The sequence below is a fragment of the Peromyscus leucopus genome, chromosome 8a, assembly GCF_004664715.2.
Source record: "Peromyscus leucopus breed LL Stock chromosome 8a, UCI_PerLeu_2.1, whole genome shotgun sequence".
NCBI lineage: Eukaryota > Metazoa > Chordata > Mammalia > Rodentia > Cricetidae > Peromyscus > Peromyscus leucopus.
Genome location: NC_051085.1, coordinates 3,319,784 through 3,345,589, shown reverse-complemented (window position 1 = coordinate 3,345,589; position 25,806 = coordinate 3,319,784). Strand labels below are relative to the sequence as shown.

Here is a 25,806-nt window from a genome sequence, read left to right as displayed (position 1 = left end):
ATACAAAATAGCAGACCCACGCAGGCCCTGTGCTTGTGCCTCAGTCTCTGAGTTCACATGAGCTTTGGTCATTTGTATATAGAAGGGCTACTGAGTTTTGTGAGTTAATTTTGTTTTCAACTACTTTGCTGAAAGTGTTTATCAGCTGTAGGAGTTTCCTGGTGGAATTTTTAGGATTGCTTCTGTATACTATCATATCATCTGCAAATAAAGATACTTGACTCCTTCCTTACCTATTTGGATCTCCTTCAGTTGTCTTATTGCTCTAGCTAAGACTTCAAGTACTATATTGAACAGATATGGAGAGAGTGGACAGCCTTGTCTTGTTCCTGATTTTAGTGCAACTGCTTTGAGTTTCTCTCCACTTAAGTTGGTGTTGGCTATGGGCTTGCTGTACATTGCTTTTTATTATGTTAAGGCATATCCCTTGTATCCCTAATCTCTCTAGGTTTTTTTTTTTTTTTTTATGATGAAGGTGTGTTGGGTTTTGTCAAAAGACCTTTTCTGCATCTAATGAGATGATTATGTGGGGTTTTTCTTTCAGTTTGTTTATATGGTGGATTACATTGACAGTTTTTCATATGTTGAATCATCCCTGCATCTCTGGATGTAGCCCGCTTGATCATGGTCGATCATCTGTTTGATGTTTCTTGGATTTGGTTTGCAAGTATTTAAAATATAACATGTATTAAAAAATAAAATGCTATAGTGTCAAAGTTAGGGTTTTTATTGCTGGAAAGAGACACTGTGACCACAGCAACTTCTATAAAGTAAAACATTTAATTGGGGTGGCTCGCTTACAGTTTCAGAGGTTCAGTCCATTATTGTTATGATGGGGAGCATGGTGGCATGCAGGTGGAAGTGGTGCTGGAAAACAGTTGAGAGTCCTACATCTTACAGGCAACAAGAAGTCAGCAAAGTCACACTGAGGGAAGCTTGAGCAAAAGAGACTCAAAGCTCACCCCACAGTGACACACTTCCTCCAACAAGGCCACAGCTCCTAATAGTACCACTCCCTTTGGGGGCCATTTTCTTTCAAACCACCACATATAGAAATTAAGTACTAACTGTTAAAGTTTCTGTTAGTCTTTTTACAGCTTTATGAATAAACTTTGGCATCTTTGAGTGATGGGGAAATCATCTAACTTGTGTATAAAGATATAAAGTAGAAACTATGTTATCCATTCATATGAAGTTCGTTGTGGGGTTATCAAGTTGTAAACTCGGACCCTTTGCTGAATTGCTGTAATATTAGGCTGGAAACATGTTTTAACTTTACCACATGCTGTCTAAGGTAGCAGCTGATTCTTACTTGCCATCTCATTAACTGTATATTCTATCATGTCATTTTATTGTTAGGATTAACCAGTGCCCTTCCATTAGGATTGAGTGTGTTTATAGGCCATTAGTAGTTACCTGATTTATTTTAGAAGTCCTTTAAGTTCATCTTAACACTTTGCCATTCTTTGAATGTTAAGAGATTTTTTTTTTCTAGTGTCTAGCAACTTTGGAATATTTGAGGGAGAATCTGTTTTTGTTGTTGGACCAGTGAGATAGGGAAGAGAGCTTTCTCATGTGTTGATGTTTCCTTTTCTTCCTGTGAATTTAGCTGTGACTTTTCATACTTTCATAGAATTTTAACTTGGAAAAAAATTTCTCAGAAGCCAAGAAAAAGTTGAGAAATTTAGTTTAAAGCTCTTATTTTGGTTGTGGAATTTGACATTATCTGGTTGAGAACAGGATCTGAAAGTGCTGTGATATTCGTGAACTTCAGTTATCCCTCTTGTCAGATTTCAGTTTCACTCCAGAGTATCTTGAGATTAAAAAAAAAGTTTCCCAGTAAGCTTTGGGTTATGTATGTATGTGTCATATATAATGTGTGTAATATTCTTAATGTAAAACTTAAGGTTGTTTGTGAATCACATGATTATGTCATACCACTATTGCTATGTGTAATGTTGTGGTTATGATTTCTCAGTTTATGAAGTGAGCAGTTATTTTGATACTAGACAAAACCTATTATCACTGATTTATTTTCTTCTTTTAAAAATTATTTTATGTTTATGGATGTTGTGTCTACATGTATGTCTGTGTACCACACATGCCTGGTACACACACAGTCCAGAAGAGGGTGTCAGATCCCCTGGAACTGGAGTTGCAGATGTTTGTGAGTCACTATGTGGGTGTTGGAACCTGAACCTGAATCTTCTTGAACATCTGCAAGTGCTTTATCTACTGAGCCATTTCACCAGCCAGCTCATCTTTTTCAGTAGCAGTTGGTATCTATTCTTTGTAGCCAGCATATTTTGTTATCCATAAATAAATATTGCAAGCACCATAGTTATGGCACGTAGTAGTTTATTTAACTTTTCATGTTTAAAATCAAGCCCAGAGCCCTTGCTCCCACTGGACAAGTGGTTTACCTCAGAGCTACACTCTTTCAGCCCCAATACTTGATTTCTAAATCTGTTTTTTTTTGCCTGTAGTTATTTGTTATAGTTAGAGATTAATTATTTCACAGTGCTCACTTTTGTGACTAACCACTGACTTATTAGATACTCGAAGAGGTAGGTAATTCCATAGGTAAAAAAGTCCCATCTGGATTGGAATTTTATTGTGTGTGTGACTAAAGAAAGATGATCCAAAAGGGGGAAAAATAACAAAAATTGAAAAGTGCCACATGATTTTATTTCTTTTTTCTTCCATTAAAAAAATTCTTTGCTGTAATACTTTATTTCAGTCTCTAGCTTTTCAGTATTTTTGTTGTGATCGTTTTGATTTAGAGGCCAGTTACCTTTTTCTTCTATTGGAGCAGTTTGATGAGACCCCTATTCTTCCACTTGGAAGTTCACGTCTGAAGGAAAATTAAACAGTTTGCTGACATAAAGGGATTAAAAAGACTGTATAGGTGGTTTAATGTTTTGTTGTGAAGAAAAGCTCCTGGGTTGTGTTAGGACCTTGAGATAGTTTCAGTGATGGCCTCATGTTTTTTGTGCCAGCCAGTTCTTTCTTACGCAGCAGGGATTCTAAAGCTTCCAACCATAGGGCTAGCTATTGAGAACCAACCTTCCAGGTAAGAGGGTGCTCATTTCAACTTCATTGAAGGGAAAATTAATTTCATTTAAAAGAGGATACTCTGGTTTCCTTTGTACCTTGAGCATAGTATTTATTGAGTCAATGAATTAGGGTTTTGTTCAGTGTAGTTGTGATTAATTTTAATTTTAATTTTTTGTTTAATGTTTAAAAGAAAAAATAGTGTCTATAAATAAATTTCTTATACTCTCCATCTGGATGTGAGGTTTTAGTTTTGTCTTTTTCTTTAAAAAAAATCATGTACTTTAAGAATGATGTTTAAAAGCCTGTTTCTTTCTTTCTTTTTTTTTTTTTAGCCTTTGGAATTGCTTTGGCACTCATTAGATGAATGGTTAGTTTTAATAGCCACAGAATTAATGAAAAACAAGAAGGACTCAGCGGATATCACTTCCATCTTACTGAGACAAAAAGGCCAGGATGCGGGTGCCGCTTCCGTCTCACCATTTGAGCCTTCAGGACCTGGGAGCTGTGGAAGCCCGTCCACGGGTGCAGGGGAGTCCACGGGCGATGCGCTTGCAGGGAGTCAGGAAGCCAGTGCAGATGGTCAGGATGTTGTTGCTATGACAGCCAACAGGCTGAGTGCTGTCATTCAAGCCTTTTACATGTGCTGTTCCTGTCAGATGCCCCCAGGGTAAGAACATTGTGACTTAATGTTATTTTTCTTTGATAGATGAAGAAAAGCTTCAATAATTTTGTAATTTCAATAAAAACAAATACAATTTGTTGGGTTTCTTTAGACTTTATTCTCATTTTGTTTCAGGATACTTACTGCACTAATACAAATGTAGTAAAAATATTTAAATTTTGTGAAAGCATATACATTTATTTTTATGTAAATTTGTGAATGCTACTTCGTGAAGAGCTGCAGAAAATTTTACAGTCTCTAAAAGTCACTTGTTGATATCATTTGGTAATAACAGCTTACATGTGTTGTTTCATGGCGCATACTAGGGAACCTCAGCTGATAAGGAAGATGTGTATCTAAGTTCCTCCTTTTGTCTAGGAGCCAGTCCCACTTAATATGTATTCATTGGATTTGGTATTATGTCGACAACTTTGTCCGTGTATTCTGATGGCTCTTCTCTTCCCCACGCAGAATGACTTCTCCTCGTTTCATTGAATTTGTCTGCAAGCATGATGAAGTGTTAAAGTGCTTTGTGAACAGGTGAGGCTTTCTGGGGTTCTTAGACCGTCTGTTTATACATACTCATTTAAACAGAAAAAATTAATTTTGTTACTACTCAGAATGTGGTCATTAACAAAATGATAGCAGGTAGAGACAAAGATGTTCTTTCCTTCTGCTTCAGCACTGAATGTCTGAATTTGCATTTCACTCAGTGATAATTGTCATTGTTCTTTTTATTTTTTCTTTCAGAAATCCCAAAATTATATTTGATCATTTTCATTTTCTTCTTGAATGTCCTGAGTTAATGTCAAGATTCATGCATATCATAAAAGCACAGGTACAGACTTTATTCATCTTATTGTTAATATAGTGAAATAAATTATTTTTCTTTTTATAAAATTAAGTAGCCTTTTTTAATTTTAAAATTCTGGTGGTTTTTTTTCTTTCTTTTTCTTTTTCTTTTTTCCTAGACAGGGTTTCTCTGTGTAACAGTCCTGGCTGTCCTAGAGCTCACTCTGTAGACCAGGCTGCCTTGAACTCACAGAAATTCACTTACCTCTGCCTCCCAAATGCTGGGATTAAAGGAACGTACCAACGCTGCCCAGTTAAAATTCTGTTACTTTAACAAAAAAATTGTTATTTCATTATTTTGTGCATATGGGTATTTTGCCTGCCTATATATCTGTATATCATGTGATGCCTGGTCCTATGGAGGCCAATATTAGGTCCTCTAAAATGAAGTTACAGACTGCCATGTGTGAGCTGCCCTCTTAACCTCTGAACCATTTCTCCAGCCTTCTGAAATTAATTTTCAGACTTTGAATTTTGTTTAGTAATTTTTCTTTAAACTTACTGCCTGAAAGATGGAGCTCCATGCTAGTTTAGTATAAGGAATGGGCTTTCTTCTTCCAGAAATGTGTGTTGAATGCCTGCTATGTTCAAAGACATGTGCAGAGACAACAGAATACATTGCCACATTTCTTAACTAGTTTAATTAGTTTTGTAAAGTCTTTGAGGAAAGGCTTTTATTTCCAAATACACTTAGGAAATAACATCTGTGCCCTTTAGGGATTTATAAAACACATCAGTCCTATGTTAAAGGACCGTTAAAGCCTTTTGCAAAGATAATGATGTAGCAGGCACTTGACTGACAACCTTTGTCCTGTTGGGGTTGCCCCTGTTTACCTCACTTGTCTGTGTTTGTGAATGCACAAGGGGAGCTTGTTTACTCTCTTTAGTCATGTGATTTGGGCCACATTTCTTACATCCTTGAATGTTGTTTTTTTTTTTTTATTAAAACTTCTTTTTGAGACAGATTCTCAGGTAGCTCTGCTTCGCCTCACTCACTGTATAGCTAAAGGTGATCTTTAAGTTCTGATCCTTTGCCTCCCCCTCCCACATGATCAGATTATGGGTATGTTTTATCACACCTGATTTATGTGATTTTGGGATTAAACCAGGTTGTTGTACAGGCTAAGCACTCTGCTATTTGAGCTACATTCCCATCCTGTGGAAACCTTGATTTTTGTCATCTATAAAACTTAGAGATCATTACACACACTTGCTAGGAATAATCAAGTCTCAAGACTGGTGTATATTTCCAGTATATGATATGGTAGTAATTGGAGATAGAAATTCTTTTGTTCTCAAAAGGGACTTTTAAAAATAATTAGTGAGTGTTTTTGCCTGCATGTATGTGTGTACACCACATGATTACAGTGTACCTGGAGGCCAGAGGAGGTGTTAGCGTCTCTGGAACTGAAGTTATTATACATGGTGAGGTCTTCTAGAGGAAGAAGAGCCAGTGATCTTAATCACTAAGCTGTCTCTTCAGACCCTCAGAGAGGATTGTAACTAAATCCAACAGGGAAGGTAGCAAATATCTTTATAGATTAGTAATTATCTTATTACTAGGTTCTTTTAAGAGAGGAGATTTCCTTGGGTGTTGTAGTGAGGGGAGATTTCAAAAAAGGAAGTAGATTTTTAAGTGACTCTGAAAAAACTTGAAAAATATGTGAAATTTTAAATTGAGTGAAAGAGGATGAATTGAGTGGCAGAGTTCATGTCCCAGATTGCCGATTTCCTGTTCCTGGCATGGTCCCTTCTCTCTAGAACGCCTACTAAACCAGTGGGCTCTGCCAAATACCTGGACAGCTGCCACTCTGCTTCCAGTGACTTCCTCTTTTTTCTGAGTTACTCGCTGAGCCCCTGTTTTTCCTATACAGAGTCCTCCTTACCAGAGGAAAACTCCACACTGGGCCAACACAATGCATGTGAACATTCTCTTCGCTTTAATCCATCAACAAAATTCCATCAACAAGGGTGGATGTCTAAGGCAAATGCATTTTAACTGAATCATTCAGGAAGGGAAACAAGGGAAAAGCAGAGAGACATTAAAATCACTTAAGAGTGTTTATTATTTTATGATTACTAATCAAAACATAATCTTTATTCTAATGTATTCATTTAATATATTATTTTCCAAAATGTTGGCAGCATTATCGATTTTTTTTTTTTTTTTTTTTTGAAGTACAGTCACCAGTGACTCCTAACTGCCTAGCAAACATATAAGACGCTTTAATCATCAATCAAAGCTCAATACTATATGATCCATTTTGGGCACAGTAAGGATCAGTGCATGCAGATAGGAAGTATATAATACTGTGGTGACTTTAGTAGAAATTTTAATGCTGACTCTCAGAGTTTTGGAGACAGGTTTTGATTATATAACCCTGGCTGGCTCGGAGCTTACCATATAGACCAGGCTGGCTTTGAGCTCAAGAGAGCAGCTGCTTCTGCCTCCTAGTGCTCAGATTAAAGGCATGTGCCACCCTGCCCAGCCCTAGTTTTACTGCTTAGTTAACGCTTTAAAGGTAAAAGAAGCAATATCTTACAAAGGCAAATATGTTTAGTCTCATTTATAATAGTAATTGGCAGTAATTCTTTCACCAAGTCCTAATTGTAGCTGGAAATAGTGCTCATGTTTCTTTTCTTGGATGCTGAGTATTTATACAAGTTACTCAACCTCTAAGTGCTTCACCTTTGTCTCCTGCAAAGTGGGGCTGAGTCTTTTTCTCAGTAACGTGAGCATCTGTATTTAGCCAGCGTCTAGTAACTTACATTTATTGTGCTTTTTGAATTATTTAATTTCATTGGGTATTATTTCTTTTGTTTGCTGGGTGACAGAATGAAAGCTGTGAGGGTTTCAGTGATTTCCTGACAATCACAAACTAAGTTCCAGAAACAGGATTTGAGAGATGTTTATCTACATTCAGGTCGCACGTGTAAAAGCATTGCTTTAGTGTCATGCTTCAGTGTGTCCTCCGTAGCATACTTTTTGGAATAGTCAACATCACGTTCTCAAGTCCATTGAGCTGTGTATGGATGTAGCTGCCTGTCATCCTAGCACACAAGAGACAGTAGAGGATGAATGCTGGGATTGAGGCCAGTCCTGACTACATAGTGAGATTCTGTCTCAGAAAACAAATAGGAAAAAGAAAACTTCAAGGATATGGCACATTTCACTTTTATTAATAGTAGTTATATACACAGATGTTCACATAGTACTATATATGTGTGTGTGTATGTATGTGTATATATATATATATGCATACATATATATATATGTCGATGTGTGCTACTCAAATATTTAGCTCAAAAACTAATGTTTTGGTTTAGCTTGAAACTCAGTGTTTAGTATGACTGAAGTGAAGATATTTCATGGTGTCTTGAAACCTGATGGAAAATGTCCTCCATTGGGTATTGACGGTGTGACCACCGTCGGCTTTGTGCTCCTGCACTGCCTGGACCTCTCCTGACTTCTCAGGTTGTATGAATCACTTGCCAAGCAGATCCTCAGTCTTGATCTCTTGGTGTGTATTCTCTTAGTGAGAACCTCATCTCTCTCCATTGCAGCTTGGTTCATGATTGGTCAGTTATAGCACAGTTAAGTGTTTATTTCCAAGCCCCTCATAATTATATCTTGCACCAATTTTAAGTTCAGGATGTAGAGCACCTTACTCACTGTCTTTCCACCAGTGCATTCTAGGAGTGTAGCATGAAGTTGTGGGGGCAAAAGTTCATCCCAACGTCTGTTGGTAAGTTCTGTCTCCAGATTCTTCCGCTTTTCACCTTTCTCCAGTGGAGTGTTATCTTTCGCAGTTACTTTGTTATTCCTCTTTCCTGCTGCAGCCAGGGACTCATCACAGCTTCCAGTGTGATCTCTTTCAAGTGTACTCATTTTGATGACCTTATTTTCCATCTTCCTCTGACCAGGTGACCATAATAGTGGTAATCTGGAACAGGTAGCTCCATGTTCTTGGCCTTTTACCCAAGAATTGAAAATAAGGACTTGTACAAATTTGCACAAGTGGCAAGCTATCGTTACTAGAGGGAAATGATAGTACAGATTATAGATGGGTATACTGCCAAGATTGACTGTGGACCTCATGAGTTGAGAGTATTAAGAGTCTCATTTGTTGTTAGCATCTTCCTTTTATGGAATTTGGTCGCTAAGGGAGTGTAGACAGTTCTCTGTTTTGATTTGTAGTTCAGAACATATTTTTCTGAACATTTTTTTTCTGTTTTACATATCTCTTCCCATAATGTATCTGATTTTAATCATATGTATGGCCAATTATACACAGGCATAAGATGGTAAATAGGGATTCTTCTAAAAACTTTTACAGGAAACAATTACTTCTCATGAACCTAAAACCAGTTCAGGCCAGATTTGCCCTATTCTTTGTACTGGATACATTAGAAGTGCACTTGAATAGAAATCTATACTGGAGTGCATATAGCCCAGTACAGGAGGGGATTTTGAGGTAGTTCTGAGGTTTCTTGGTACATTGTTTGGAGAGGGGTGTGTGTGCTTACTATGTGCAGATGAAAAATGAGGCCATCAAGAGCATTTTTAAAGGGGGTGTGTTTATAGGCAGAATGAAATGGGGCTCCAGACTGAAGTATCTCCTGTAGTTGACTGCCTCAGCCCCTGTCTCTTTTACGTAGCTCTCACTCCTGTTAACGATGTGCTCAGTTCACTTTCACAGTCACTCCTCCTTCAAGAAGCACAGCTCCAGTTAGGCCAGCACCTTGGCTGCCTCTTCCTCAGGGACCCGGCTTCCCTATGTGCTTTTCTCTTTGTCTCCTTAAATTGATGTGCCTGTTTTCCTGTGTCCTGAGCAAGTTCTACCCAACCTTAAGTCGTCGTCGTTCAAACTGTGATCCTGCAAAGCCCGTGTCCTCATCCTTTGCATAATTTCTCAGTCTTTAGTGACTCGCTTGTCACTGTTGAGAACCTGGTATTGTGTACATATTTGTGTTCTGTATTACCCCAACTTTTTAACTTTACCAAGCAGTTTTCATCTGTAATTAAATTTTCTACTACTCTTATATACTCAGATAACCTGTAGTATTTGCATATACTAGATCTTTAATATTAATTTCTGATTAATCATAAAACTTAGAGATTATTTGAGTTTGCTTTCCTTGGCAGATGAGTAAATATAGTAAAATTTTCAAGAGTTCTTAATTTTCTGTTTTTAAGGTAAAGGAAGGGACAGCTGTAAGATAATAAAATTGTATCTATTGCCTAAATTCCTAAGAAAAGAAGTAAAGTAGGCATAAAAGATTTGTTTTAAAAAATATTTTAATTATGTGTATATGTTATATGGGTGTATCTGTGTGTTGTTATATGCATGTGAGTGCAGGTATACATGGAAGCCAATATTTTAGTTATGTGTATATGTTATGTGTGTGTTTGTATGTTGTGTGCATGTGAGTGCAGGTGTCCGTGGAAGCCAAAAGAGGACATGGAGGACATGGGCTGGAGTGACAGGCATTTGTGAGCCATCTGGTGGGGGTTCTACAAGAACTGTATGTTCTTACCTACTGAGCTGTTTCTCAAGCTCAAAAGTTTAATATTTGAAAAATTAAATGGAACAGTCAGTATAATTTTTCTGGGTGTGAAAATGCATTCATATAAGCATTATTTGACTTAAAAGAAATTTAGTATATGTTACATATCTGATATTAAGTTCTTTGATATAATTTATCAGTTGAAAACAGGAATTAAAATACGTTAAGTAAGCTGTTTAAGATCACTTCTTTGTGAATGCTTATTGAAAAGTTAGAATATAAATGGCGGCCTCTTTTTTCTGATGTGGTAATTATGTGGCTTAAATACTGATAACATATTTTTACTGTCATTTCTTGGGGTAGCCATTTAAAGATCGTTGTGAATGGTTCTATGAACATTTGCACTCAGGACAGCCAGATTCAGACATGGTACACAGGCCGGTGAATGAAAATGATATTCTCCTGGTTCACAGAGGTATGTTTAACAAAGAAACAGTTAGATGGATAAGCCATAAAGTAGTTGTTATTGCAAGTTTTAATATGTTAAAATTAACCAGTGCTACATATTCAGATTCTATTTTTAGGAGTAGCTGTGAAATTGTATCAAAAGCAGATTGTGCAAAACTGAAGCAGGGGATTGCTGTCCGATTCCACGGAGAGGAAGGCATGGTGGGTACATAAGCCATCAATCATAACACACTTTCAGAGTGGAGTACTTACCTGATATCAAGGCATGGTGGGTACATAAGCCATCAAACATAACACACTTTCAGAGTGGAGTACCTGATATCATTTAAATTTTTGTTATTATATAAGAGAAAATGTCTAAGTGCAGTATATTTCTGTTGTTGCTAAATTTTATTTTCTTGAATTCAGGGTCAAGGTGTTGTGCGTGAGTGGTTTGATATTCTGTCTAATGAGATAGTCAATCCTGATTATGCCCTGTTTACCCAGTCAGCAGATGGTAAGTTGTATAGTCTACACCTTCCTGTTACTGACGTATTCATCAAACTATGTCGGAGAACTTTGTCTTGATTCCTTTAATAGCCCTGTTGTCTAGGTGGATGTTTCCATGTCATAGGAGAGAAAACTGAAGTCTAGAGTTTTGTCCTCACATAGCTTTCTTCTAAACAGTTTCCAAATGCTTGTCTCAGGGCCCTGAAAACTTCCTCTAGAACTTTAAAATTTATTCAATTTGAGGGTTGTCTGTTACTGTATTATTGCTTTTAGTTAACATTTTCTTTTATAAAATGGTAGTAGATGAACTTTAAAAAAGTCTTTATTTGAAATTAAAAATTTACTAACACTGTTTTCATTTCCAAGTTGTAAAGTCAGAGTCTAGTATTTGTGATGTTCCATCTTAATTCATTTATTCATAATGGCCTCATTTTTAGTCCTTTTAAGAAATCAAAATCAGGCAACTAAAAAACATGCACTTGGGCTGGAGAGATGGCTCAGCCATTAAAGGCTAGGCTCACAACTAAAAATATAAAACATGTACGTAACTATATAAGATGAACCACTATTTGTACAAATGGTTCTTGCAACCTATATAGAGATACAATTTGATACTGTAAACGAAATACTGATGATTACCAACTCATTTTGAGAGATATATTTGACATCTAACTTGATAAAGTGAAGATGGGATTTCAGTTTTCAAATGCTATGTATGGTTGCTTATTGTTCCTGAAAATATTCTTTCCCCAGTATTTGCACTTTTGAAAGAAGAGAATATCTTAACTATTTATAACTTCAGAATGCAGCACCCAAAGTAGCAGCAAGTGCTTGCTTAACGGAGCGAGTCCAGGGAGGCCCCTATGGGCTGTGTGGGGCAGAAGTGTGTAGGCACGTCTCTGTTGAATAGTACCTCCGCACCCTGGGGAAGGGAGACTGCGTCAGCTCTGTAGCCTCTCATTGTTTGCTGAGAGGTGAATTTGGTCTTTGTAGTTCTCATGACAAGTTTAACAAAACATCAAGTTTAATTATGTAGGCCAAGTCTTTAAAGCTAGAGTCAGCACACTGTGGGTTTCTGTTCTTTGCAGTGTCTTACTGAGGCAGTTGAGTTGCACATGTGGAGTCATTAGATGTCCTTCTAAATGATGGAGTGAGAACAGAGTGTATGTGCAATCATACAGACTAAGACTTTGATTTGTTCATTTCATAATTCATGTAAGTCTTCTCTTGGGGACCATAGTACTAGTGACTTAAAATCCAGGTGAAATAGTCCCTGTTATTAGGTGTGGTTGTCATGAAAGAATTACATTTGGGATTTAAGAATTCTTGATGGGGGGAATGTTTAGGTAGACCTAATGTTTATAGTAGTGTAAAAAACTTATTTTCTTATCAAATTGAGATAGAGACGCATGTAGTTTAGTGGTTAAGAGTTTGGCCTTTGCGGTGATAGTGGTGTGAACCCTCGCTCTCTCATTTTCTTCCTATGAATATTGGGCCAGGAACTTAACCGTTCAGAACCTCAGACTCCTCCCTTAACCATGATGATAATCTGTGTTGTAGAATAAGAGTTTAGTTCGGTGGTCCGTGAAAACACAGCTCAGTCCCAGGCACAGGGAGAGTGTGAAATAAATATTAGATGTTCTTACTTACATTCTTGAAATGCTTTCTTATGCAATAGGATTTCTGTTTTGAAAAATGTTCACTATTTCTTGAAAAATATTTCAATAAACCTATTTGTTTGAAAAAATTACCAGTTTAAAATTTTTTTTTAGATTTTGTTTTTTCTTTTTTTTCAAGGCAGGGTTTCTCTGCAATAGCCCTGGCTGTCCTGAAACTCTCTGTGTAGACCAGGCTGGCCTCAAACTCACAGAGATCCACCTGCCTCTGCCTCCTGAGTGCAGGGATAAAAGGTGTGCATCACCACTGCCCAGCTTAAAAATTTTTAGATTTTTAAAAATTATTTTTAATTATGTGTATGTGTGTGGGTATGGTCATGTAAATGCAGATGATCATGGAGGCCAGAGGTATCAGATTTCCCTGGAACTGGAGTTATAGGCAGTTGTGAGCTACCAGATGTGAGTGCTGAGGACTGCACTCTGGTCCTCTGGAAGAGCAGTAAGTGCTCCTTACCACTGAGCATCTCTCTAGCTCAGTTAAACAGTTTTTAATACTGAAACTCAGAAGCTGGTAGGGTCACAGGTATATTTAAACTTAATGTTTAACAAACTTTTATTGTTTTAAGTGATCAAGTAAAAGTTCCTTTTCTTAAGATTTTTGTCTATGTACTTTTAAAAAAAATTTTCTTTTATCTATTCTTATTAAGAACCTAGCTTTTTCAGAAACTTGGTAGTGAAGGAATATGCAGAGCTAGGAGAAGAAAATAGAGTCTCCAAAATCTTTGCTGGTACATCTGTAATCCAAAGCATTATTCCTTAAAAAGGTAAAAAATAGAATTATTTTCAGCACCTTTTTGGAATTATGGTTATGTTTATCTTTGAGGTCTTAGTGGCTATGATGTCACATCTTGCCTTGAGATAGGAAGTTACTGTGAGAGGCAGTTCAGAGTGAACGACATGCTTCACGTGCCTCTCAAGTCAGCAACAAGTGTCCAAATTTTTACTTCACACCTGTATCAACAGTCACAGCAGTTTAGTTCATTGTTGTACTGGCAAATCAAAGATCTCTGAAGCACCAAGTGAATTGTTGTTAAAGTATTTCGTTTTCTAATACCTGCCTACTTTTCTTTGCTGCTGTTTCATTAGGTTTTTCAGTTAGTCTTTGTTTTAGTCTTGTTGTCTGGAATAGTAGTGCAAAGCTTGAACTCAGTGTATATTTTACTAGATGAATGAGTAAATTTGTAATCCCCGTTAATGGCCAGAAAAAGTATTGAGGGAGAGATAAAGTCCAGGTGTGGCTTTAGATTTTCCCATTTCACCGTCGAAGCCTTTTGCAAGTAGACCACGTGCTGACATTAAATACGTTTGCTGTACTATGCAGTTGTCACCACTTCTGATTCCAGAACTTTCCCATCAGCCCACGGGAAGACGTTGTACCTCTGAGTCAGCTCCCTCTAGCCTCAAGTAACACTAATTTGTGACTGTTCTAAATTTGTCTGTTCCATATAGTTCATAGAAATGAGTCACACTGTTCGTAGTTTTTATCAGTAATCATACCCTTGTTGTTTTTACTTTCACTTCTTTAGTAGTTGTTTAAACTTGATTATTTGCCTTTTGAAAGACTTGAATGAGTTTTAGGTGTAGCAGATTTTCTGATCATTAGTTGGCATTAATAGGCATCACATTCAGTGATTAGTTCTATTACTAAAGAATGGTTCTTTCCATAGTATTGTGTATCTTAACATGCAAAATCTAGCGTGTACTGGGCATGTATAGATGAGTGAAGCAGTATCTATCTGCCTGAGGTTATAGCTGAACAGCTACTGCCACAGTACCTAGAAGACTGTGTGTATATGTGTATGATCTTTTATTTTATTTTACCAGGATCTCTTTGATGTAAGTCAGAAGTATTTTATAACTTTCTCTCTGTACACAGATTATCCTGAGAAATGTGAATTAATGGTTATCTTTTATACTCCAATTCTAGTTTGTTTATATATTCCACAAAGAACTGCATAATGTAACTATGGCCTTTGAGTTACCTGTGAATAAATTTACCTGCATTGGACTGTTCTCTGTTGTGCATACGGATCTTGCTACTTTGTCTTTATTTCAATAGGAACAACTTTTCAGCCCAATAGCAACTCCTATGTCAATCCTGATCACTTGAACTATTTCCGGTTTGCTGGACAGATCTTGGGATTAGCTTTGAATCACAGGCAGTTGGTCAATATTTACTTCACACGATCATTCTACAAGCACATTCTTGGTATGGGTTTACTATACTTCTGAACTGATAAGCATTGCCATTTTTATTGAAATAACTGCTGTTATGATTAGAGACCATATGTGTTCCTAAGGCATCTGGGGGCTAGAGGGAGAGAAAAATGTCCTTCTTTTAAGAAGGAGTACATTTAGACATTTTCTATTTGCATTTTAGTGTGTATATGTTTACATAAAGCATTCATTTTTATGTGAGTGTACCCAAAGTAATTGTCATTTCTAAAGCTTAGAACAGTTTCCTAAATAGCTGTTTCAAAGAAAGACTGCATTGTAGAGATGTAGAGGGAGCAGCAGCTTCATTTAATGGATTTCTAAATTTAGAAATTAGCATCCATTTAAAACATACCGCAAATTTGATTATATTTTGCTCTTTTTCAGAGTATCTGTAGAGGGCAGCATTTTACCACTAAATAGGTAAAGGAAAGTCAGAAGTGTGTATTGTAACTGCTGTTTTTGCAAATTTTTAGGTATTCCTGTAAATTACCAAGATGTAGCATCTATTGATCCAGAATATGCCAAAAATTTGCAATGGATTTTAGATAATGATATTAGTGACCTGGGTCTAGAGCTGACATTCTCTGTTGAGACTGATGTGTTTGGAGCAATGGAAGAGGTGCCTTTGAAGCCCGGGGGTGGAAGTATTCTTGTGACACAAAATAACAAAGTGAGTATTCATATTTTCACCTCAGCCCCTCTTAAAATGGCCCTGATCGGCAGTTTCTCTAAATTACTCCAGTATTTGCTAGAAACACCTTGTCACTGCTAGTAGATGAAAGTGCTTAAGTTAACCAAACTACCACATTGAAGACTCAAGTTAGAAGACTATTTCGGTCTAGTACTATAATGAGATGGTTAGCAAGGCAGTCTAGAATACTATTTAGTTGATTGTGGAAGTTAGGCATCTGCACTTTAAAAAAAATCTGATTGGAAATATAAACTAAATGATGGCAATTGTGCAGTAATTACTATTGTATATTTTAAAGTCATATGAAAGCATTTTGTATTTGAATGTATGTATGTGGTGTATGCATGTGTGTGAGCAGGCACGTCTCCAGTGCAGATGTATGTGGAGGCCAGGGTGTTGACAGCGGGTTGTTTTTACTAACAGTTGCTTTTTACCTTTATCGGTGGGAGCATTTAAACAGTATTTATTGACACTCAGTGTAACTGTGTACTTTGGTGTGACAGTTGTTTTAGAAACTTATACTTTGGGGACACTTGCATGGGAGCAGGTGCATGTACAGGAGTTCTCCCCACAAGTGGGTGTGATCTGAGAAGAGGCTTACATGCACATTAGTTACTGTGTGACACATGTCTATATAATGCTTTCTAGAGTCCATTGGTAAGTGAGAAAATGTGTGGAGGGTTAGTGTGTGAAGTGGACGTTAAGCTCTGTGGGTGCACACTGACTTCTCACATACCTGCAGCAACACCTGAGGACAGGCCTGTAGCAGCACAGGGAAGGTCTTCAAAGAGCAGGGGGTGGCAGAGAGGATGCCTACCCACTGTGTCCTCTCTGTGTGTCTGAGTAGGTAACTAAACATGAGGGGACACCTACCCACTGTGTCCTCTCTGTGTGTCTGAGTAGTGGCTGCACACTGTTTGTGTTTGTTCTGCCCTGTTTTCTGAGGCAGTGTCTCTCAGGGAAACTGAAGCTCGACATTTTGCTCCACTGTCTGGCCAGTGGTCCCCTGCGAGTTGTCTTTGGCTATCCCCCTTAAGTTTGGGCTTGCAGATCCATACCTCCTTTCTAGGCTTTCACATGGGTTCCAGGGATCTGAACTCAGGTTCCTAAGCTTATGTAGCAGACTCTTTACTCACTGAACTGTCTTTTCTGAACCAGATTAAAGTGTTTTGACACAGAAAAGAAATCTCAGTATTTAAACCTTGTGTGTGCTTTCATGTTCCAATAAATCCTACCTCTTGATTTTATATATGCAGTATACATATGTATAACAATTGTTTTTATTATGTGTCATCTATACATGATATTTGTTTTAAATTTGACTTAAAAATCGATGACATTTAATACAATACGATTTTATATTGCTATATATATATATATATCTGTCGTAGTTAGGGTTTCTGTTGCTGAGTGAAACACCATAACCAAAAAGCAAGCTGGGAGGGAAAGGGTTATTTGGCTTATACTTCCATATTGCTGTTCATCACTGCAGGAAGTCAGGACAGGGACTCAAACAAGTCAGGAACAAGCTGATGCATAGACTATGGAGGAATGCTGTTTCCTGGCTTGCTCAGCCTGCTTTCTCATAGAACCCAGGACCACCAGCCGAGGGAAGGCACCATCCATCATGGGCTGGACTCTCCCCACTGATCACTAAATGAGAAAATATCTTACAGCTGGATCTCATGGAGGCATTTCCTCAACTGAGTCTCCTTCCTCTATGATGGCTCTAGCTTGTGTCAAGCTGACACACAAAACCAGCAGTAGAATAACTACTGAATTTTTGTAAATTTGTAGATTTAGTAAAATGTGGAATATTTTCAAAAGGCCCAAAGACATAGGCACATTTTTAAAAAGTATGTTTATTCTTTGAGAAATTTATGCAGTGTATTTTGATCATGTCTTTCACTCCTACTGCTCCAAGATCCACTCCCACCTTCTTAACCTCCATCAATTTTGTCTTTTTTTTTAATAGTCCATGAAGATGAATTTTTGCCATTTATTTCCTCCTTTACTTCAGCATGTGGGGCCATCTAGTGTTGTATGGCCCACCTGTCAAGAGCTGTACCCTTAAAGAAAACTGATTGTTCACACCCTCACCCCACCCCAGAAGCCATCAACTTGCAGTAGCTCCTCGGTTAGGGTCGTGGCTCACAAACCCCTTCCCATCTGTACTAGACACCACTCCTGTGAATTCACGAGTGTAGTGGTCCTGTCATGTTCAAAAGAACAGGTTCTATTTGATCATTCCTGAGTTCTATCTCTTTACAGTCTTTCTGTCTCATAGTGATACCAGAGCCTTGGGGAGGGGTATGATATAGATGTCCCATTTTTGGCTGACCTTACACTTACACTGTTCTCTGCATGTTGACCAGTTGTGAATTTCTGTGTTAACCACCAGCCACTGAACCAAGAAACTGTCTGATGAGGTGTAAGAACTGCACTAATCTATGGGTAGAGAGTGATACAAAATTAGAGGGAAGTTTGATCCTGTGTCCATTTAGCAAAATAATAGTAGTAGGTTCATTCATGGGGCCTCTGAGCTCCCCAGCCCTGGGTTCTTTGGCAGACTTACAGTGCCAGGCTATACTGTGGAGAGGGCCTTAACTGCAGTCAGAAAGTGGTTGGTTACCCCCATGACATCTATGCTGGTATTATACCCGTTAGTAGATCTTGTCATGTTGGTCATTATTGTAGCTCACAGGGTTCAGAGCTGAGAAAGATTATTGATGACTCTTACCCCCCAGGAGTACCTTCTTCTTAGCACCTTCTAGTTCTGTGAAAGCTAACCAGCAAGGATGAAGGTCAGTACCAAATTGATTTCTCCATGCCTTATGATCAGTGTTTGCAGCGTCTTCTGCAGTAGGGACTTGCATCAAATCAAGAGCAATTGTAATAGCCTGTACTGAAAACAGATTTCACAAGTGTGTTTGACCACAGCTTGAGGGGAAATATCCCATCCCTTGCATTGAGCTTTTTATTTGTCAATCATGGTCATATTTTAAAACTCATTGACTTTAATATTCTAGTCTACTGAATTGGGATAATGATAGAGAATTTTAACATTTTTGTTAAGTGAAAAAAATTAGTTGTTTTGGATAGTAGTTTATAAAATATATTCTTAGTTTTACATAGTTGTGAATTGAAAACTTTACACTTTATATTTTATATTTACACAGAAAGGTCAAGTTCAGTTATTGGAAATATAATTGGGAGCTGAGGTTTTATTCACTCATACTTAGAGATATTTTTAGTTTTCATGTGACTTTATACACAAGGACATAGAGGCCCAAAGCCACGGACATGGCAGCCCTGATCAGCTACTAGCCCTGGGATGTGTTGGGTTGTCGGGAACTTCAGTTAGTGCTGGGCAAGAGAAGCTTTTTCAATAGTGTTTGTACCCATGACTCAGTGCATCTAGCCTTTGGGTAGAGTGAATGTTGCAGCCGTGATTTATCACTCAGGATTTGGAGCCCACGGTTCCAAGCACAGGACTGCAGTAGCTCCAGATCCTCCTCCACCCTTCAATGATACAAGTGGTGGCCATTCCACCCTACCAGGAGAACACCCAGCCACAGGAGCTGATATAGCCTTCAGTGTCAACAGCTGTTTGGAGACCCAATGGCCAATTTGGCTATGGCAGCTCCATAGCATCCCAAGGAAAGGACTTAGTGTACCAAGATTTGCTCCACTTTGTGTCTGGGAACAAACTCAAATTTTTTTTGCTGTGGATATACCAAGAAGCTGAGGTTATTGGTCTTCCCCTACATATATCAGAACTGGAAAAATGCAATACAGTCATGATGTGCTTCTGCCCCCACAAAAAGACCTCAATGTTCCTGACCTCTATGTCTCCATAATGATGTTCTTCACATATGTGCTGCTGGCTAGGATGGCACTGGACATTCAGAAAAAGTTCTCTGATGTTTTTCTGTCAGCTTTGTAGCTGCGCATGAATCTATTGATATTTTAATTATTATCTTCAGTTGGGACCTGCAGTCAGCAGCACCCCACTGGTCACTCAGGCCATGGCCTTGCAGGGCTTTTGGTTCTATGGCCCCGGCTCTGCCATGGCCACAATATGTAGGTTTAAATTAAGTTTCTTTGGTTCTATTTATCAATAAGACTCAGGAGTCAAAGGCAGGCTGAAAACTTACTAGCTCAGAGAGGTTGAGTAGCAACTAGCTGACCTTACTTTTTGGCTGGAGACACAAGAGATGCATCTCTTCCCTCATTCCAGAACCAAAAGGAAAACTCCAACTTAGTCCCCTCCCTTCCCTTCCTGTGCATCTTCTCTTCCAAATTGCTGACTTCTCTATGGCTAATTCAGGTCAGCTAGTCTGCCCCCTTGATTCAAGGTAAACTTTATTTAACTGTTATTTAACAGTCTTGGAGTGTCACAGTGTGATCAAAATTATCCCACAACAGTTCTTCCCAGAGGTGTTGGGCCTTTGTGCAAGCACAGCATTGGTGTGGGTGTTAATAGAGATGCTGGTCCTACTTTTGGACCTCTCCCTGGCCACTGTATGCAGTGAACTGAATGCCTTTCATGTCTTGGCTTGTGGTGGTTACATGTGGAGATGGTCCTCAGTGTGCTGGTAAGGGTGCTCTTTGGCAGTGATAGCTACTGTGTGGCCTTGGCCTGGGCAAGTGCTTATGTACCTTACTGTGCATTCTGTGTGGACCGCAGCCTTGGGCTCTTGACATCATGGGGCCAGCCCCTCAGCAGTGTCTCCAGGTCGATAGGACCCTGGGAGTAGCTGTCTTTCAGTTCCTCATCATACACTGGCTGACCTTCTACCTGGTCTAGTGATCCTGGCTCCAGGTGACATCGATTTTTCCATATATTGAAGATTTGGTTTCCTTGAAAAAAAAAAAAAAAAAAAGAGGAAGAATGACTAGCCAAAGCCTAGACCTCATAAGTTCAAGTCCAGTGGCCTTCATCCTGTGTGCAACAGTAACTGATATTGAAGAAGAACTTGATTTTTTAAAAGATATAATGAGTCAAGTCCTGTTAAACTGTAAATTGAAATAGTAAAAAAGAAAGAAAGAAAGAAAATAGTAATCTGCCTATATGTTTAAATCTGTATGAGCATAGTGAATGAAACAATGACGTTTATTATTATTATTATCGTGCATGTGATGTGCTTGTAGGAATGTGCTCACACCTGCCGTGATGCTTGTGTGGAGGTCAGAGGACAGCTGTGGAGTCAGCTCTCTCCTTCCCCCTTTGTGTGGGTTCCAGGGACTGAGCTCAGGGAGTCAGGCTTGCACTGCAAGTGCCTTCGCCCTCTGAGCCCCCTCTTCATTGTCGGATTGGCCACCCTGTGTTACATTTACTGCTTCAGTTCACACTGAAGGTCTACACTCAAATAAGAGTATTGACATCACAAAAATCTTTGTTAAGTAAGTGATTACATTTCAACAAAAAACTGTAAACATTTTAAACATGATTCTTCAATGTGAATACTGTGTGTGGTGAGTAGATCCACCTCTCCTTTCAGATACATGTAATATGACAAAGTGGAAAGATCCTTCCATGCAACTCTGTGCTCTTCAGCTCTGTGTTTATGTGCATCTCCTAGCAGCCCCTTCCACCCTTACAAAAGTTTTGTTTAGATTTTAAAAATATTTATTTTATTAGTATTCTGTATATATGTCTTGTGTTGAAAGCTAGAGCAAAGGCAAGTGATAGATAAATAATTATAAATAAATGATAATATGTTCATTTTGAGGGGGGCCATTTATTGTGGTCTCATCTAAGGTTGGAATACTATGGTAATAAGGATCTCAAAACTATTTAACTAGTTACTTGGTTGATTACAGAATTTTATAATGATTAGGATTGGTAGTAGCTGTTAGTAATATAAATCAAGCATTAGTATGTTAATGCTCTCTCTCTTTTGAGATAGTGTCTTAGTTTCTTTTCTGATGCTGTGAAGGGATACCATAAAATGTCAAGGCAATTTATAAAAGAAAGCCATTTAATTGGTGACTTGCTTTCAATTTAAAAGCGTTAGAGTCCATGATCATCATTGCAGAGATCATGGCATCAGGTGGGCAGGCATTGTACTGGAGTAATAAGTAAGATCCTGCAGCCTGATCCGCAGTTGGACAAGGGAGGAAATAGTGGTGTGTGTGTGTGTGTGTGTGTGTGTGTGTGTGTGTGTGTGTGTGTGTGTGTGTGTAAACTGAAGAGTAGCTTGGGCTTTTGAAACCTCAAGAGTTATCTCCAGTGACACACTTCCTTCAACAAAAGCCACAACTCCTAATCCTTCCTAGTTTCACCAATTGCAGACCAAACATTCAAATAAATATATGAACCTGTAGGGGCCATTCTCATTCATATAGGATCTTCTGATGCTGATCACAGGCTAGCCTTGAACTCTGTGTGGGGACCAGGTTGGTCTCAAGTTGTGTAGTCCTTCTGCTTCAGCTTCTCTTCATGCTAGCTAGCATTACAAGTGTATGATGTCATACCTAGCTAAGATGTAAAATCTTTAAAATGTAACACATCTTAAATTAGTTCATTTGTCTTAAAATTGATACTAGCACTCACAAGGCAAAGATAGGTGGCTCCTGAGTTCCAGCTGGGGTGTTAGTGTGAGTAGTAGTGGGTGTTTGAAGTAATAGTTGTCAAGAAATGTTGATTTTTTTTTTTTTACTTTGTTTTCCTTATAAAGAGATAAGGAAACACTTTCGAAACAATTTGGGGTTTATCAATCAATACAGTTTCTATCAGTCAAGTTGTATGAGTTTGTAATGCTAGAATTTTTATTCTACTGAAAAAATAATTGACACCAAAATTCATTTGACTTTAGTGTGAAAATTGGGATACGAAGGAGCTGATATTCACAAATCAACTAGTAATCATGGTCTGGATACTGAAGGAAAATCATATTAGAAGGAATAGAAGGAAATGTGAGGAGAGAGTAGTATAATTGCAAGAATTAATTTAAAAACAAAATGTGTGGAGGTAGTAGGAATATGTGCTATTGCGACAGATGTGGAGTAGGTAGAGTTCAGCTGAGTAGTGAATATGTTCAGGCTTCACATTGAAGATTTTTTGTGTATAAGTGTGTGGATATTTTGTGTGTACATGCATATGTGTGGAGTATATGTGAATGCTTGCCCTAGGCCCCTGAGACAGTGTCTCTTACTGAACCAGGAGTTATAGACCTGCGTGAGGAGGCCAGGCCTAACTTTTTGACCCGTGTGCCGGGGTCAGGTCCTCATCTGTACAGCGAGCACTCACCCACCGAGCTACCACTTCTCTGACCTGAATGCTTTGTCATTGGATATGGTCTCAGACAGTAGCTATCAAATAATACTTCATAAATCAAAACCTTAACAAGAAAGCAATTTTTGTTTAGGGAAAGTAGGATCTTATATAGCACTTTAAGCATATTTTCCCCCTTTTATTAAAAATAGATTCTTTGTTCATACACTATATCCTGATTACAGTTTCCTCTCCCTTTACTCCTCCTGGTTCCTCTCCACTTCCCCTCCCTTCCAGATCCACTCTCTTTCTGTCTCTTCTTAAAAAAAAAAAAAAAAAAAAACGAGTTTCTAAGAGATAACAAAACATAATAAAATATAATAAGATTAAAAAAAAAACCATCACATTGAAATTGGACAAGGCAATCCAACAGAAGGAAAAGAGCCCAAGAGCAGGCACAAGAGTCAGAGACCCACTCATTCACACCCTCAGGAATACCATAAAAATACTATACTGAAAGCTATGGTATATACGCAGAAGACCTGGTGCGGGCCCTGCGCTTGCTGCTTCAGTCTCTGAGTTCCTATGAGCCTTGCTCGGTTGACTTAGAGGACCTTGTTCTCCTGGTGTCCTCCATCCCCTCTCGCTCTTCTGCAGGGTTCCTGTACCTTAAACATATTACTATAAATGTAGTGTTAGTGAGAGTAGACATAAAACTAGAAGATGATGGGTCCTCTAGTAACGAATGGACAGCTCTGCTTTTGTCACTTGCAGATGTTGTGTAGGTGTGTGTATACACACACTCCCTGAGGTCAAATCCTGGAAATTTAGTGTATAGTACTGTTTGATTGTCTGGTATACATGCCGATCTCTCAAATAACTGCCTGAATGTAATTGGTAATAACTGATTAATCCCTGTTGTAGGAAAATACTTTTGAGTGGTGGGCAAGTAGGATTCAGAGATGGTGGAGGGTTGAAAATAGAAGTGGCTGCTTTCCTTGTGGCAGATGAGGTGTGGGGGACTCACGAGGCATCGACTCTGACAGTTGTGTAGCCTCAGAGTTAGGGAGAAATCCTGGTTTGCAGCTGTGTATAACACACTGGCTCAGTCCTTGGACAGCGTGAGATCAGTGCGGGAACTGCAGAAGGAGAGGGAAGCAGGCATCCCGGTTTGCTTCCCTCTGCAGCTTGGGGATCACAGGCTGGCATGGAGGAAAGTCTGAGCAGAGATCACAGAGGAGTGCTGCTTACTGGCTTGCTCAGCCTGCTTTCTTATAGAACCCAAGACCGCCTGCCCAGGAGTGGCTCCACTCACAGTAGGCTGGGCTCTCACACATCAAAGGTTGATCAAGACAATGCCCCACAGATGTGGCTGTCTGATGGAGACATTCTCAGTGGGGTCTCCTCCCAGATGATCTGGCTCGTCACCACAGCACTCCTGCGGGTGAGGAGTATGTATAGTATTTGCACCATAGTTTTTAACTCAACAAAGTCTGACTTGGAAGCATTTTAAAAAAGACATAAGTGATCTAACATCTGATAGAATTTATGTACACATGTGATAATTCTGTGCCAAATACACTTTTTATTACTTGCTGAATTTTAAGTGATTCAGCTTCCTATAAGGAAAATATGGTTTAAGATAAAATGCATTATAATTCTAATGTTTAGGAAATTGAAGCAGAAGGTTTCTAAGTTTAAAACAATCCTAGGCTACATGATGATATCTATTTCAAAAGAGAAAGAAAGTAAAAATTTTTAAATAGTAGATAAAGTAAGCTTTTTTTGTTTGGTTTTTGTTTTGTTTCAAGACAGGGTTTCTCTGTCTGTGTGTCCCTGGCTGCCCTGGAACTGATTCTGTAGACCAGGCTAGCTTTGAACTCAGAGATCTACCTGCCCCTGCCTCTGAATTGCTGGGATTAAAGGCATGGACCACTGTGCCCAGTTTTAAGTAAGCTGTTTTAACTCAGAATTGAATTGGTTATGGTAAAATTAGCCAGATTCAAAGTATGCACAAAGTGTTTTTGATAGATGTATACATTTGTTTTTTAACATTATTATTCAATAAGGTAGCAGTAAGGTAGCAGCTCCTATTTTTGCATCTTGGAATATATGCTCATAAAGAAAGCCTTTGCCTTCAGAGATACTACATTCTAATGAGGTATTTTGTTCAAAGAACTGGAAGTACTCCCATTCAATACTCCAAAATTACTTCTGCTTTTATTTTCTGTGGTTCTGGGGATGAAACCCCTTCTTTGTATATGTTAATCAAATGTTCTACCAGTAGATTATATCCTCAAGCCTCAAAGGAGACCTAAGCAGGCTTCACTTGGGGAATAGCCAGAAGGCCAAGGAAACAGGAGTGGAATGGGATTAGAGTGAAGATTATTTATGGCCTTAAAGACTAGAAAGTATATTTGGATTTTATTTTCAACTCCCAAAAAGTCAGTAAGGAAAAGAACACTATGACTTTAATGTATCTTCAGTCCACTCTGGCCGTGGTGTGGAGGAGCAGCAGTTCAGAGGTGCAGATGGGAACAGGGATGACAGGTACAATACTCTGTTGGTGTGCAGAGTGGAGTTACTGCACGGAGCCAGATCGAGAATGCTTGTGCTTGGTGTGCAAGGAGTCATGGGGATAGTTGCAAAGATTTGGGCTGATGGCTCAGCAAATGTGTTGACTGGTTTGCTGAGGGGTGAGTATTGGTTCCAAGTTAGTTCTACACCCTTGTCGCTTACATGAGAAACAGCTATATCACTACTGGCTTAGCTATATGAAATTTAAAATGTAATCATCACAAAACTTTCTTTTTTATAGGCGGAGTATGTCCAGCTTGTTACTGAGCTCCGAATGACAAGAGCCATTCAGCCTCAGATCAATGCTTTTTTACAGGGTTTTCATATGTTCATCCCACCGTCCCTTATACAACTGTTTGATGAGTATGAATTGGTAAGGAAGAACATGTTC

General features: G+C 38.5%; 1 protein-coding gene and 1 pseudogene across 3 annotated transcripts in view; both read left to right on the top strand.

Annotated features, from left to right (window-relative positions):
• Hace1 (HECT domain and ankyrin repeat containing E3 ubiquitin protein ligase 1) overlaps window positions 1–25,806 on the top strand; it is a 114,965-nt gene that overhangs the window by 69,238 nt on the left and 19,921 nt on the right. For 2 of the 3 annotated variants that reach the window (XM_028894680.2, XM_037200376.1), the window contains 9 exons: window positions 3,390–3,724; window positions 4,190–4,258; window positions 4,469–4,556; window positions 10,442–10,553; window positions 10,650–10,747; window positions 10,955–11,042; window positions 14,771–14,920; window positions 15,402–15,598; window positions 25,657–25,788. In XM_028894680.2, the coding sequence (XP_028750513.1) occupies window positions 3,390–3,724; window positions 4,190–4,258; window positions 4,469–4,556; window positions 10,442–10,553; window positions 10,650–10,747; window positions 10,955–11,042; window positions 14,771–14,920; window positions 15,402–15,598; window positions 25,657–25,788 (1,269 nt within the window). The remainder of the gene's footprint in view (window positions 1–3,389; window positions 3,725–4,189; window positions 4,259–4,468; window positions 4,557–10,441; window positions 10,554–10,649; window positions 10,748–10,954; window positions 11,043–14,770; window positions 14,921–15,401; window positions 15,599–25,656; window positions 25,789–25,806) is intronic. The other variant, XM_028894681.2, reaches the window with a different exon arrangement.
• On the top strand, window positions 18,418–20,511 carry LOC114710501 (annotated as a pseudogene).